At 37.9% G+C, this 14,061-nt stretch overlaps 1 protein-coding gene across 1 annotated transcript in view; it reads right to left on the bottom strand.

Moving 5' to 3' along the window:
- Positions 1-14,061, bottom strand: part of RYR2 (ryanodine receptor 2) — a 754,458-nt gene that overhangs the window by 53,816 nt on the left and 686,581 nt on the right. The window contains exons 86-89 of the mRNA XM_056113587.1: positions 11,345-11,425; positions 10,353-10,441; positions 7,692-7,820; positions 1,569-1,673 (exon numbers count right to left, since the gene is read on the bottom strand). Coding sequence (XP_055969562.1) covers positions 1,569-1,673; positions 7,692-7,820; positions 10,353-10,441; positions 11,345-11,425 — 404 coding nt within the window. The remainder of the gene's footprint in view (positions 1-1,568; positions 1,674-7,691; positions 7,821-10,352; positions 10,442-11,344; positions 11,426-14,061) is intronic.

Genomic DNA, 14,061 nt, shown 5'->3' with positions numbered 1-14,061 from the left:
ACAGTTATCTGCTCATAAGGTACAATAAAAAAATAGAGAGTCTCCATGGGCAGTATTCTGACTTTAAATCTAGCATTCTTTGCTCTCCTTGACAGCTGGTAAATCTTCACAGATGTGTTAAATCTCAAAACAAAGCTGTAAAAAGTGATCCAAAGGGTCATATTTATTCAGCAATTTGGGGGTAGAATCTTAAAACTGTTCAAGTGATCCAGGAACTCTTCTTAGTAATTCTTGGCCAAATGAACTTAGGGTTCATTGGAAGGGCCATGGTTGTGGTACTGTCAAGCTGCCTACTCAAGGCTGACAGAGTGTTGCTTTGGAATTTCCAGGGCTGCTTTCAGAGATGTATTTTTGTTTGTTTTTTCTTTTTGTGTTTTTTTTTATTTGTATGTTTGTTTTATTTTTGGAGAAGGGCACACCCAGCAGTGCTCAGGCCCTGAGCTCAGGGGACCTTGTGGGATGTCAGTGATTGAACCCAGTCACCTACCCGTTCTACTGTTGATCTGGCCCAGCCTTCAGAGATGCAGTGCTAGGAACTGAATTGGGGTCACTTTAACCCCTGTAAAATCTCTCTAGCCCACAATATTTATTTAAAATTGTTTCCTATTTGTGAGCCAGAGAGATAGTACAGCAGATATGGTACCTACTTTGCATGCAGCTGACCAATGTTCAATCCCCCTGGCACGATATATGGTCCCCTGATCCTGGCCAGGAGTGATTCCTGAGCAGAGTCAGGGAGTAACCCCTTATCACTGTTGGGTAAGGTTCCCCAAAACAAACAAATTTTTCTATTCACATATATCTTAGCTTCAAATGAAATAAAGTAATAAGAAAATAACAAATGGTTATTTTCAACATGTACTCCCAGATTAACAATAATATTATTGCTTACAGGAAGTGCTTATTTTTTATTTTCTTATCTTTACAACCATTTAATTTTCTCTTTGACTTTCACAAAGTTAAAATTTCTGCTAATGGGTGAAATGCCCTCTATTGAGAACAGCTGCATTTTTATGTCCCTGTATGAAAATTCTCTCCTTTTAACATGGGATTTATAGCAGATTACAAAGCTTTTTTCAATTATTGTAGCAAAGAGGCATATTCCTGTGAGTATCCATTTGGAAGATGATTTATAATGGGTTGTAAAATGTTCAGCATCTGGGGACTATGTTGTTCTAGTTCTCTATAAAATTAATTTCTTAATATCTCTTGGTCTCAAATTTGAATAATGGATACTATTTCTTCTCAACTTGTAAAAATTTATTTTATTAAAAAAATGTTCAGGGCTGAAAGAATAGCTCAATGCGAACATACTTTGCATATATTTTGCATACAGGACTGGTTTGATCCTGGGACTTTCTGTATTCATGGTCTCCTGAGCACAGAGCTGGGAGTAGACTTTGAGCACTATCAGGTGTGGCCCAAAACAACAACAAAAAATTTTTTTTAATTTAGTGGAAAAGAAGTGACCTAGAAAAGGCAATATTCAAATGTAGGAAAACATATTTGCTTTGCCAATGATTAATTTCCAGTTAGTCATTTAAGATGTTGGAAGTGAGACAACTGACCTGAGACAGCTTCATTTGCATGTGAGCAAAAACATGAAGAAATCCCACCACCGCATCCCATAGCCGACTGTGTGCCAAGCTCTGTTGATTCCCAGTGCAAGGGCCCTGGAGAAGAAAAAAACAGCTGTTATTCTTGATAATTTCATTTCAAAAAATATTTTAAAATAACTGAGACAAGTTAATTTTATACATCTGGTTATCAAACATGCTATCTGACAAAACAGGAATCCTCAAGGAATGATATATGGTGATTACAATGGCATAGTACTCTTGGAAGATAAGCGTTTAAAAATGTTTAATAATTCCAAAAGAAGTTTTCCAAGATTTTTTTTTAATTAGTGAAACACCATGAGGTACAATTGTAGACTTACAAACTTTTGTGGTTGGGTTTCAGTTATACAATGATCAAGTACCCATCTCTCCACCAGTGCCCATTCTCCACCACCAATGATCCCAGTAGCCCTCCCACCCCCACCCCACCCCCCCCTCACCCCGCCCCACCTCTATAGCAGGGTATTCCCTTTTGCTCTCTACCCAAGAATATTTATGTTTCATTATGGTTTACAAAACACTGAAAAATGGTGCTATCCTATACACCTATGTCTGTGCTTTCATTTCTACATTTTAAAAGTAAGCATTTTTATACGTGTTAAGTGATGTCCATCTCATCTTTTCTCTCTTTTTTTCCCTATTGCTTACTCTCTCTCTCTCTCTCTCTCTCTCTCTTTTTCTCTTTTTAACTTTTAGGCCACACACACCCAGCAGTGCTTAGGGTTTTTACTCTTGACTCTGTGCTCAGAGAACACTTTCAGCATTGCTCAGATGCTCTGGCATTTGCAATGCTAAAGACCAAACCTGGGTCAGCTCTATGCAAAGAAAACATCTTAATTGCTGCACTATCTTTCTTGTCTCCAACCAATCTTTTCTTAATTTCACTTATCATGGTACATTTAATTTCTTTTTATGGCTCTAGTTTTGTTTTTACGGTAATGTTACCTTTCTTTCTCTTCTAAAAAAAGTTGTTATGATTAAGGTAAATCAATCAACAGTTACTGATAGTGTGAAGAGAGACTATTCATTTAGAATTATTTAGTTGCTAAGCAGTGCTATAACAAATAAAGACATGTCCCAAATGGAGACATTAACAGCAAGATTTAATACTTCACCTAACTTTAGTTTCAGTCTCTCCCCAAAGTGAGATTTAAAATAATTTGCCTGAAATGTCCTTTCAACACTAGTGTGACACAATCTGTATCCTTATAGGGTGAGCCCCTGTAATCCTTATAGGGTAGGTGGTTTTGCCTAAAGTCTTTCCTTTCTTGTCTCATCCTCTTTCCTGTCTATAAAAATAACCTTTCATTGTACTTTTATGTTTGCTAGATAGAATGCTGCTGGTTCATGACTTTTTGATAATCCAATTAGGTGTCTCTGTTTATTAGTATGAATTATTACTTTTTAACAATAATAACCAAGCTAAAACATTGCTTTATTGCATATTAAAAAAAACACTTCAGTGCATTCTATTTTGTAAAGCTGTTTTGCCAATCATACAAATATTGAGATTTCAATATACTGCTACTTAGCTATTTTTTAAAAAATAAATCAGTAAGCTCCAGAACTCAACCTCTGCTATGCTCAAGGCCGCTTTCCATATGCTTGGGCCCAGCCTCACCCATGTGTAAATCTATTCCTGGATCGTGCAGCCATATGACAACTCATACCTCACACCACTCCACTCATACTCCAAGATTACTGTGCCACATTTGATGGGGTATAAAATAGGAGAAAACAAATTTTTGAGGGAAATATCTTTTACAGATATATGTATATATGCATTTTAGCAACATGTTAACGATCTCTTATAGAAGGGCTTAATGGCCCCTAGGTGAAATACAACAGTTTTCACACTCTTTCCTCTAAGGACACTTTTTGGTAGTATTTTAAATGGTTTTTCATAACAAAGAATACAAAATACTTCATTTTGATTCTGCTCAGGAGTAGGGGTAGGGGTTGGGATTCAGGATGGAAACATCCAAAATATGGTGGTGGGAAGGTGTAATGATAATGGGATTGGTGTTTGAATATTAAATGTAATCAAATATAGTGAACTACTTTATAAAATAAAAATCATTACAATAACATCTAGTAGAAGACATGACATTTTGTTTGAAATGTTAAAACAAGGACCTTTTCCCTAACCAGATTGCCAAGAATCACCTATGAGGTTCCCAGGGCTCCTGATCACTACTTGGGAGCACCCCCAATAAATATCTAAATAAACCCAAATAGACAAATACCAAGATACACTGAAATTCAAAGGGTAAATCCAAAGACAGCTATACCATTAAAGAAACAGAGAGAGAGAGAGAGAGAGAGAGAGAGAGAGAGAGAGAGAGAGAGAGAGAAATCTCACAAATAAGACTCACTGCAGATTTATCAAATAAAGCTAGTCTAATTATCTTTTCACATCACAATGCTACTAAGGTATAAATTAATGTAAAAATAATGCATTGTAATACAAGCAGACGCATATCAAAAGAGAAAGATAAGTGCCAGATATTCTTATACATGGTACATAAAGAAACACAAATCCTCTGATGACAGAATTGAGTTATCAAAGGCATGTGGGGAATTGGCTGAAGTTGTTTTATAAACACTTGTGGAGGGATATTAACAATTTAGTGGTAACCATGGTGTGGCAGCATTATTCTCTGAAGACATAGAAATAGTCTTGTCAACCAATACTACCTCAACAAAAATAATAAAGTATAGTCTCTAGGTTAATAACAGACAGGGCTAGGAAGACAGTCCAGATTTGCCTTGCATGCTGCTGATCTTGATTCCTTTCCTGACACTGTCAGAAGTAATCTATGAGTAGTCAGGAGTAAATTCTTAGCACTAAAGAGTGTGGCCCAAACCTATACTCACTCCCACTTCCCCACCAAAAAGAATGAAGAAAAGAAAAAAAGGAAGGAAAAAAGGAGATATTTAGCTAATGAGAATATAAAACAACGTACTATTCTTTGAAGATCTATTTTAGACCCAGAGAGATAGTTGGGGGTTAAGGCACATGCCTAGTATGGATCTGACCTGAGTTCAATACAAGACACCACATGACCCCCTCAATACCACCATGTGTAGCACTGCAGGCCCTGAGTTCCACCAGCTGTGGTCCCAGAGGCTCCCAGAACCATCAGAGTGAACTGGGTGGTCCCTGGTAGCACAGGGCACAAGTAGCACCCTAGCATTCAACTGTACAGCCCAGTTGGCCAAGAATTACCAGGAGTGGCCCCTGGGGCCCCTGATCACCACTTGGGAGTCCCCTCAAAAACTGATTTCTCGTGGTATTTAGAATTTTCTTTATAGTAAAAATTATTATATTTTATATTTATAATGAGTTTAATATAAAAATTTAAATACATAAAATATAATGAAATGTGTTTTAAAATCATATGTTTTTTTCAATAAAGCTCTGATAAGACATCTTTCTCATTTTTACTGGAGTTAGATAAAGAATGATTGATTTTATGTTCTACTCTTCCTCTCATCAACATTTGCCTCACTCTTTTCCTTCATTCATTCATATTTCCTGGGTATTTCATATACCTATGAGGTCTTAGAGATAAGTAACAGTACTATGGCTCATAACTCAAAGGAGTTGATATTCATATTTGTCAAATGATAAATCAAGTTCATCTGATAAAAAGTCACATCTCAATATACCATTGTAGGTATGTGCTGACCGAAATTTATGAATGGTTTTAATAGGAAATGATGATCATAAAAGGAAAACACTTTAATCATACTACATTTTCTGTAAAATTCAACATTAATCAGTTAATATTTAACTTCCTTAAAATGTTCAAATACTGAGCGCCATCTTGACAGCATTTAGCCGAAGAGAAGGACTACATGGAGGGCGGGATCCACAGATCCCGAAGGAAAAAAAAAAAAAAACAGGTTCCAAAAAGAGCCGAGATCATCGGGAAGTCCCAGATGGGGTAGGTAGCGCATCCCGCCTCCCCCAGATGGAACCCCGGTGACCAGAAACCTCTACAAGCACAGCTCGAGTATGCGGGAACTAGGACTTTTCCTCAAAAATGCCGGGACTACACCTCCCAGGTAACCTCAGATTCCGGAAGTCACGCCCACAGCCCGCTCCCCAGCGCCATCTTGACAGCATTTAGCCGAAGAGAAGGACTACATGGAGGGCGGGATCCACAGATCCCGAAGGAAAAAAAAAAAAAACAGGTTCCAAAAAGAGCCGAGATCATCGGGAAGTCCCAGATGGGGTAGGTACCACATCCCGCCTCCCCCAGATGGAACCCCGGTGTCCAGAAACCTCTACAAGCACAGCTCGAGTATGCGGGAACTAGGACTTTTCCTCAAAACCTCTCTATATACATCTCTCTATATACAAAGTGATGGAGGTGGGAAGTAAACCACCTAACGTTTCTCTCTGAAAATCATAGATAAGCTTTGAGCACGGCCACAGCCCCAGAAACACAAGTACTTAATGCATAACCCAGCAGCTTGGAGCAGAAAAGTGAACGGGTTATGTGTTAACCCAGGCCATCAAGTCTGCCAGAGGGGAAAGGGTGTTGGTCCCTTCCGCCCTCCTCCCTCTGGAAAGAAAGGTGGTGGCCACATGGAGCCTTGTGGACAGCAGGTATGAGCCAGGGGTGTGGGGGCGACTAAAACCTCATGGGAAGGGGGGCGTTCCGGTCCGTCCTTCACGCCCTACCGAGGCCACCAGTTGCCCCCCACGAGCGGCTCTCCAGCACGGCCACAGCCCCAGAAGCACAAGGTCTTAATGCAGAACCCAACAGCTTGGAGCAGAAAAGTGAACAGACTATGCGTTAATCCAGGCCATCAAATCTGCTGGAGGGGAAAGGGTGTTGCCCCATTCGCCCTCTCCTCTCTGGAAAGAAAGATGGAGGCCACATGGGAGCCTTGTGGACAGCAGGCATGAGCCGGGGGAGCGGGGGCGACTAAAACCTCATGGGAAGGGGGGCGTTCTGGTCCGTCCTTCACACCCTACCAAGGCCACCAGTTGCCCCCCACGAGCGGCTCTCCAGCACGGCCACAGCCCCAGAAGCACAAGGACTTAATGCAGAACCCAGCAGCTTGGAGCAGAAAAGTGAACGGACTTTGCGTTAATCCAGGCCATCAAATCTGCCAGAGGGGAAAGGGTGTTGCCCCACTCGCCCTCTCTTCTCTGGAAAGAAGGATGGCGGCCGCATGGGAGCCTTGTGGACAGCAGGTATGAGCCGGAGGTGTGGGGGCGACTAAAACCTCATGGGAAGGGGGGCGTTCCGGTCCGTCCTTCACGCCCTACCGAGGTCACCAGTTGCCCCCCGTGAGCGGCTTTCCAGCACGGCCACAGCCCCAGAAGCACAGGGACTTAATGCAGAACCCGGCAGCTTGGAGCAGAAAAGTGAAAGGACTATGCGTTAATCCAGGCCATCATGTCTGTCCGGAAGGGAAAGGGTGTTGCCCCAGTCGCCTTCTCCTCTCTGGAAAGAAAGATGGCGGCCGCATGGGAGCCTTGTGGACAGCAGGTATGAGCCGGGGGAGTGGGAGCGACTAAAACCTCATGGGAAGGGGGCGTTTGGTTCCGCCCTTCACGCCCTACCGAGGCCACCAGTTGCCCCCCACTAGCGGCTCTCCAGCACGGCCACGACTCCAGAGCACAGAAACCAATTTCTTAACTATCTGACTTTCAGTATAAATACTTCCAGGGTCAATAAGTAAAATAGCAGAAATCCAAAACCAACATTTAATTCTTGAACCCAGCTGTAGAAAGCAAATCACTTCACAATGCTTTTTCAGCATGTCTGATTGGGGGGGGGGGTAAACTCTAAATAATAGTGGTGAATCTTTTATTGAAACAATGAATCTAATCAAAGCAGATAGAGTGTTAACTAGAATTCATCTGCCCCACAGGGAGTGGGAGGGGTGGGAGGTGGGGTTTTATTGGGGTTCTTCATGGTAAAAAAAAAAGCATTGGTAAAGGGAAGTGTGTTTGATATTTGCATGACTGAGACCTAAACCTGAAAGCTTTGTAACCTTTCCCAAGGTGATTCAATAAATAAATTAAAAAAAAAATGTTCAAATACTTACCTGAATATACTCTGTGAGAGTATTAAAGACTTGCTTTGCCACTTGTATTGCTTTAGAGAAATTCCGTTGTCCTTGTTCATCAATAACATCTTTTCCAGAATAATACCAATAGAAATCACTAATGGATTCCTAGAAATGAAAGATTATGTGATTAATGTGTATTATATCAATGACCAGGCTAGACTTGTCTTGCTGCGTGTTTAAGGCTTAGTCATGGTTCTGTGTTCAGAATCACTCTTGGTGGTGCTTGGGTGACCACTTGCAGTGTGCAGAGCCAGGCCTCAAACCTCGTCCTCTGTTTGAAAAGCAAACTTCTTATCTGCCCCTAGATTTATAATAGGAAATAACTTTATTTGGAAGCAAAAAATAGTGGGAAGCAAAAAAAAAAACTGGAAGTAAATGTTTTCTCAATAAATTTCCTAAACATGAAATTTGGCAACATTTTCCTAGAATATAAATAACAGAGAAAACCAGAAAAGTTAACATTAAAAATGAACTTCTCTGAATGATTCTGAATTTGAGAGAAATATTAGGTATGAGTATTCATATTTTGTATTTCTTCACAGACAAAAGAATTCATAATATTCATGCCAGTTTACCCCTATAGAAAATTCATTTCTACTTTGTAAGCACAAAAATTAGTCAAATTTTGGATGAATTAGTTTTGCAGTCACAGATATTTGGTCTTAGTTTTTATCCAACAAAGCTGATAACATTTCCAAGGTAATAATATGGGAATATACCTTGATTTTGTAATTGCCCCCAAAGAAACATAGTCACTGATGAAAAGCGATGATTGAAAATACATCCACATAAGGTTAATATTTTCATAATAACTTAAATCTGAAAGGATTTAAAATCAATAATACTACATAATATGTTCAAAAACTACAGCGGAGCTTTGAGAAATTATTACAAAAAACCACAAATTTTTCTTATGAGGTTGATATGTTTCTTTCAAAACTTTACTTTTTCCATTAAGTAATTTCCATTAACTTAAAAAAAAGTTTGTGTTTTTATAAATTCAGAGTGAGGGGAAAACTGAAAGAAATATGAGGTTATTGTTGAACTCCCTGCACAGGCTGCCTCCGTGTGCGGCTCCAGCAGGCACTTCACCAGCAACAAAAAAAATTTATAGGGCGGCCAGAGCTACAATCCAGAGGGCAGGACTCTTGCCTTGAGAGCAGCAAACCAAGTTCATCCTATGTGGCCTCCTGAGCCTCTCTAAGAGTGAGATTTGGAAGCCTGCCTCATGAGCTGGGAGAGAAGACAGCCAGGATAGAGAAGGGACCACTAAGTCAATGATGGTTGGAGGGATCTCTTGGGATGGGAGATGCGTGCTGAACGTAGACAAAGGAGCAGACGTGATGGCCTCTCAATATCTATATTGTAAATCATGATGTCCCAAAGTAGAGAGAGAGAGAGAAAGAAGGAAGGTGCCTGCCACGGAGATAGGGGGCTGGATGGGGTGGGGGTGGCGAGATGGATACTGGGTACGTTGGTGGTAAAAAAAAATGCATACTGGTGGAGGGATGCATGTTCAATCATTGTATGACTGTAAGTCAACCATGAAAAAGCTTTGTAACGATATCTCACTGTGATTCAATTTTAAAAAAATTTAAAAAACAGAGTGATCCCTAAGCATAGAAATAGGAGTATCTGTAGGCCCTGAGCACTGCTGGGTGTGGCCAAAACACAAACACTCCCCTCACACCCCCCCCCCCCCCCAATAAAGAGGAAAGTTTGTAGCACTCTCATAGAGACCCTTTACCTTCAGATTCAGGGGAAACTTGTTGTTGTTTTCATGTTTTGTAGCCACATACACAGTGCTCAGGGGCTACTTCCAGTTCTGAGTTCTGGGCTAATACCCAGTGGTGCTTGGGGGTCTTTGTAGTGCCAGGATGGAGCCTGCGTCCCCTGTACATGGTCAGCCTTTCGGCTGTCTCTCCAGCCACATATTCTATCTTATTAACATCAGAGATACATCAAGGCAATGAAGGGCCAAGTTTTTTTCAAATTGATTAGAAATCAGTCAAAAATAACTAATCTGATGTAGGCTGTTGTCTAAAAATTCGCTAGATTGGGCTGGAGCAATAGCATAGTGGGTAGAGTGTTTGCCTTGCACATGGCTGTCCCGGGTTCAAAACCCAGCATCCCATTTGGTCCCTTGAGCAATGCCAGGGGTAATTACTGAGTGCAGAGCCAGGAGTAACCCCTGTGCATTGTCGGGTGTGACCCAAAAAACAAAATAAATAAATAAAAAATAAATAAAAATTCACTAGATAATTTGAAAATCTTTCTTTTCAATTCCACATATTATTTTCCCAATTATCTATCAAGTATAGAAGAAAGAGTAAAGCAGTAAGAAGTTGACAAAGTGAAAGCAAATTTAACATGCATTTGAGTTAAAAAAAAAATGTTAGACAAAAAAATTGCCCCCATTTGGAGAAAGGAAATAATGAAAGTAAGAGCCAGGATCTGAGGCAAAAGCAACAGTCTTACCCTCAGACTTGGGGAATTCTGTGATCAGAGACAAAATACTTCAAAATTTTTTAGCCAGTCATAAGTCAATACATATTAGAACATGCCACTTTAACAACTCTTCAATATAGTTTCAACTAGCCATCCCATTTCATTTGTTTCATATAAATCGTAACATACCTGAACTCTTAGCAGGTAGTCTACAGTAGAAATAATAATGTTGACAGTTGTATTATTGCCAGTCTGAGTTCTCAGATAATTTTGAAAATCTACATACAACAAAAAGGATATCATTAAAGTTCATTCAAAAATTCAAAATGAATTATTCTAATAACTCCAGAAATAAATAATGTCTCTGGTAAAAACGTCATGGCTAAGAAAATAGTCCTTTAATTCACATTTTCAATATGAAATAATAGACCTTGTCCATAAAAAATTATTGGGCATCCCCCAAAAATATAACGAGAACTGAGCAGAATATGTGTATTTAATTATTATCTAAGAAGCGGCTAACATATGTATTTCCTGATACTTATTAGGTCTAAAGCTCTAGATAGCAAATGGTTGGAATGTCATGTGTAACCTATATAATGACTATATCCACCTTCTAGGATACAGAAATTTATCTATTCAGTATTCACCCATTCCTTGTATTGTGCCAAATACCATAGAAAGAGAGAAAATTAAGATATAGTCCCTGCCTTCACAGATGCACAAGCCTAGCAGAAGGTCAGGTATATTGACTGAATGGAAATACACTGTGCTAAGTGATGCAGTGAAATAGATTTTGCAATTAAAGAGAAGTGGCACAAAATAAAATAATCCATTTCTCTATAAATTTTCTGCTTTAGAATTGACTGAGCAATAGTTTATAATATCATAGACTCTCTGGAATATAGCCTAACACCACTATATGTATTTCTAAGAGTATATAACTAATCTATCTTTCTTTACTTGTCGCCTTCTCCAAGATGAAAGAATTAAGTGATAGAATGACTGGGAAGAATTAAATGAAATGGCTAACAAAGGGCTTTGAAAGTGGCAAAGAAACGAACATAATGCCACTGCATACCAATGAATATAAAAAGCAATTTTCAAAAACTGTATTTTTTCCTCAAAGGATGAAACATAATTGAATTATTTATTCCTTGGTACTGTCGGGTCTCACAAACCTGAATTGTGTCCCTCACAAAGCAGCTGTAGGAAGCGGAAGAGGTCACAGGTGAACTCATCATCCTGTAGAACCTTTTCTCCTGCAGAAAGCCCAGAGGAATCGGTTTATAAGTCATCATCACTTGCTCTTCCTTCTGATCCCCAACTACTTAAAACTTGCATGTCAATCTAGCATTGTTCTGAACCAAAAACAGTCGCAAATCATAGCAGCTTTCTATCTGAAGCTCATAAGATCATGCGCTTGGCAGATAGATGCACTTTTACTTTGTAGGAAAAGAAGATTTGAATCTTAAAACTCAGATTTCTCTGTTAAAAGTAGCAGCATGGGTTTGGCAACATTTTAGAAACAACTTGAAGATTATGACTTTTTGTTTGTTTTGTAAAATGGGTATAGGGATAATCTCCTTATCACAAATATTAAAGTTAAATGTTTTTCCCCAGAGTATGAATTATAAATGATTCAATGCAAAGACATAATATTTGTGCGAATTTATATACATATATGTGTACTTTAAGTGTAAGATCAAGAATTTCTTTTATTAAAGAATGAGAAAATTTTCATGAAAAATTTACAGATTAAATATATTTATTAGATGTTATTAATGAACTCCTTTATGGTTTTTTTAAAAGTAAAACCTCACAGAAATCTAAAATAAAGATATCTTTAATTGGAGCATATTCAGGAGTAGGAAAACTGGCAAGCACATCTACTTCTAAATATTAGACCAAAATGAAAGACTCATCCTGTGTGGACAAAAATCTAACAAAGCAAGACAGAAAGGAGGACATCTCATTGCCTCATTGAAGCTACTATGCATCATTAAAAATTAAATACAAATGGGGGGAAAAGATGAAACCTCAGAAAATAAGTCAGAAATTTTATTAATATTTCAGTTTATATGTATCATGATCAGAAGTTACTTTGAAAGCAAAAAATAATGAAAGAAACAAATGAAAAAAGAAACAGCACTACACAAATGAAAACTGACTTTCAAAACATAGAGTATCACTGAGGGAAAAAAAAATCAACATTATGAGTATGCTCTGGAATTCAAATTGGTTCAGAAAGCAAAATGACAAAAAAAATGTTGCTTGGCAAGTGAAAAATGTATGTATTTAAATGATAAATTTTCATACTATAAATACTTTGGGCTAAGAAAGAAAACTATGCAATGATCATGTGTTTACTTTAAAATTATGAGTGATTATAATGACAGAGAGCTGATGGACTTACCAGTCTGCAGTCTTTGACTTTCAAAGTGAGAGGCTTCATATAATGGGAGGGTTAGGAAGCAAAACCATTTTGAAAACTAATATAAACATTAAAAAAAGTGCATAAAATCATTGTACTGGTTTCCCTGTTTGCCTATAAAATAAGACATTTGGTGACTGAACTAAAAAATCACCAAGTATACCAATCAGTTAGATGGCAAGCTGACGTGCCAAATTTAAATGAACATTGTTTTGAATCTCAGTACATGGCTGATAAGCCCATTCCTCAGTGTTTACATATATGATAGAGTTAGGAAAAATAATCTTAGACTAATAGATTAAACTCTTCTATGATAATAGTATAACGTGAGTTATTTTAATCAGAAGAGTTTAGAATTATTTTAAAATCAAAACATTATGAGCTAATTGCATAGAATTATTGATTCTTTCCTTTGAGCCCATCTAATATTTATTTTCAGAAAATTGAGTCAATAAATGATGCACGTACAATCAATATTTACATAGTCATTGTGGAATAATTAACCTTTGATCAAAGTATTGAGAAAAATCAACACTGAAAAAAATCACTGTGTACCTAAAAATGTCCTGTACAATGTACACTGATTATAATTATTTATTGTTTGCTGACCTGCACAGTATTTTTTTTTGACTGTACATTAAAACACATTCAAGTTACATAAGGACACACTGTACGGAGCAGAACAATATGAAGGAGGAAGAGGGAAGGAACAAATCAAACCTTCATTTACCTTCACACAATACCAGGTAGAAACTAGTCTGTTGTTTAATGAACACATTATCATTTGATTAAAATGCTGCCATTGCCCATGCTGCATGTAGATGGTGCAGTAACAGAGATGGATTATGGCTTTATGTCTGCAAAAGGTACAGGATCCACTCTAATTTGGGATGTATCAACATAAATTTCATTGTAAGATGAAAAATAATATGATTAGTAACAAATAAAATGGAGTAAGATGTAGTTGAAAGTGCTCTCATTCTTTTGTTTTGGGAGAGGGGGAGGGTTTGGACCACACCTGATGATGCTCAAGGTGATCTCATATCTGGCGCCTGAGACTGAAGTAATGTCTGCTTCATCATGTAAGAGAAGCATCTTAACTCCAACTCCACACTCACATTTTTAAAATATTATTTGTAATAACCTTGTGATGACAAAATGAAGATATTATGAAGAATATTCCTTAAGTTTCATTTTTAATGATAAAAGGTACATAATGTCTAACACTATAGAAAATGGGAGAATTATTTAATTACTGTTGCTTATAAGTTTATACTTTTCACCTTAGTTTTCTGACCTATGAAACATGTAGACTTTCTATATTATAAACTTTATTGCTGTTTAAATTAATTGAGTGAAAATTAATGTTATCATTGGTGACAACAGCATGAAAATAAGGGAACAACAAACTATGTGATAAGTATAGTTACTTGAACTTCTTAAAGAAATTTTTAATTTTAAAAA

Source organism: Sorex fumeus, unplaced genomic scaffold, assembly GCF_029834395.1.
Source record: "Sorex fumeus unplaced genomic scaffold, SorFum_2.1 ptg000021l, whole genome shotgun sequence".
In the NCBI taxonomy this organism is placed as follows: Eukaryota; Metazoa; Chordata; class Mammalia; order Eulipotyphla; family Soricidae; genus Sorex; species Sorex fumeus.
Note: the sequence above shows the minus strand (reverse complement) of the source record. Positions and strands in the feature narration are given on the sequence as shown.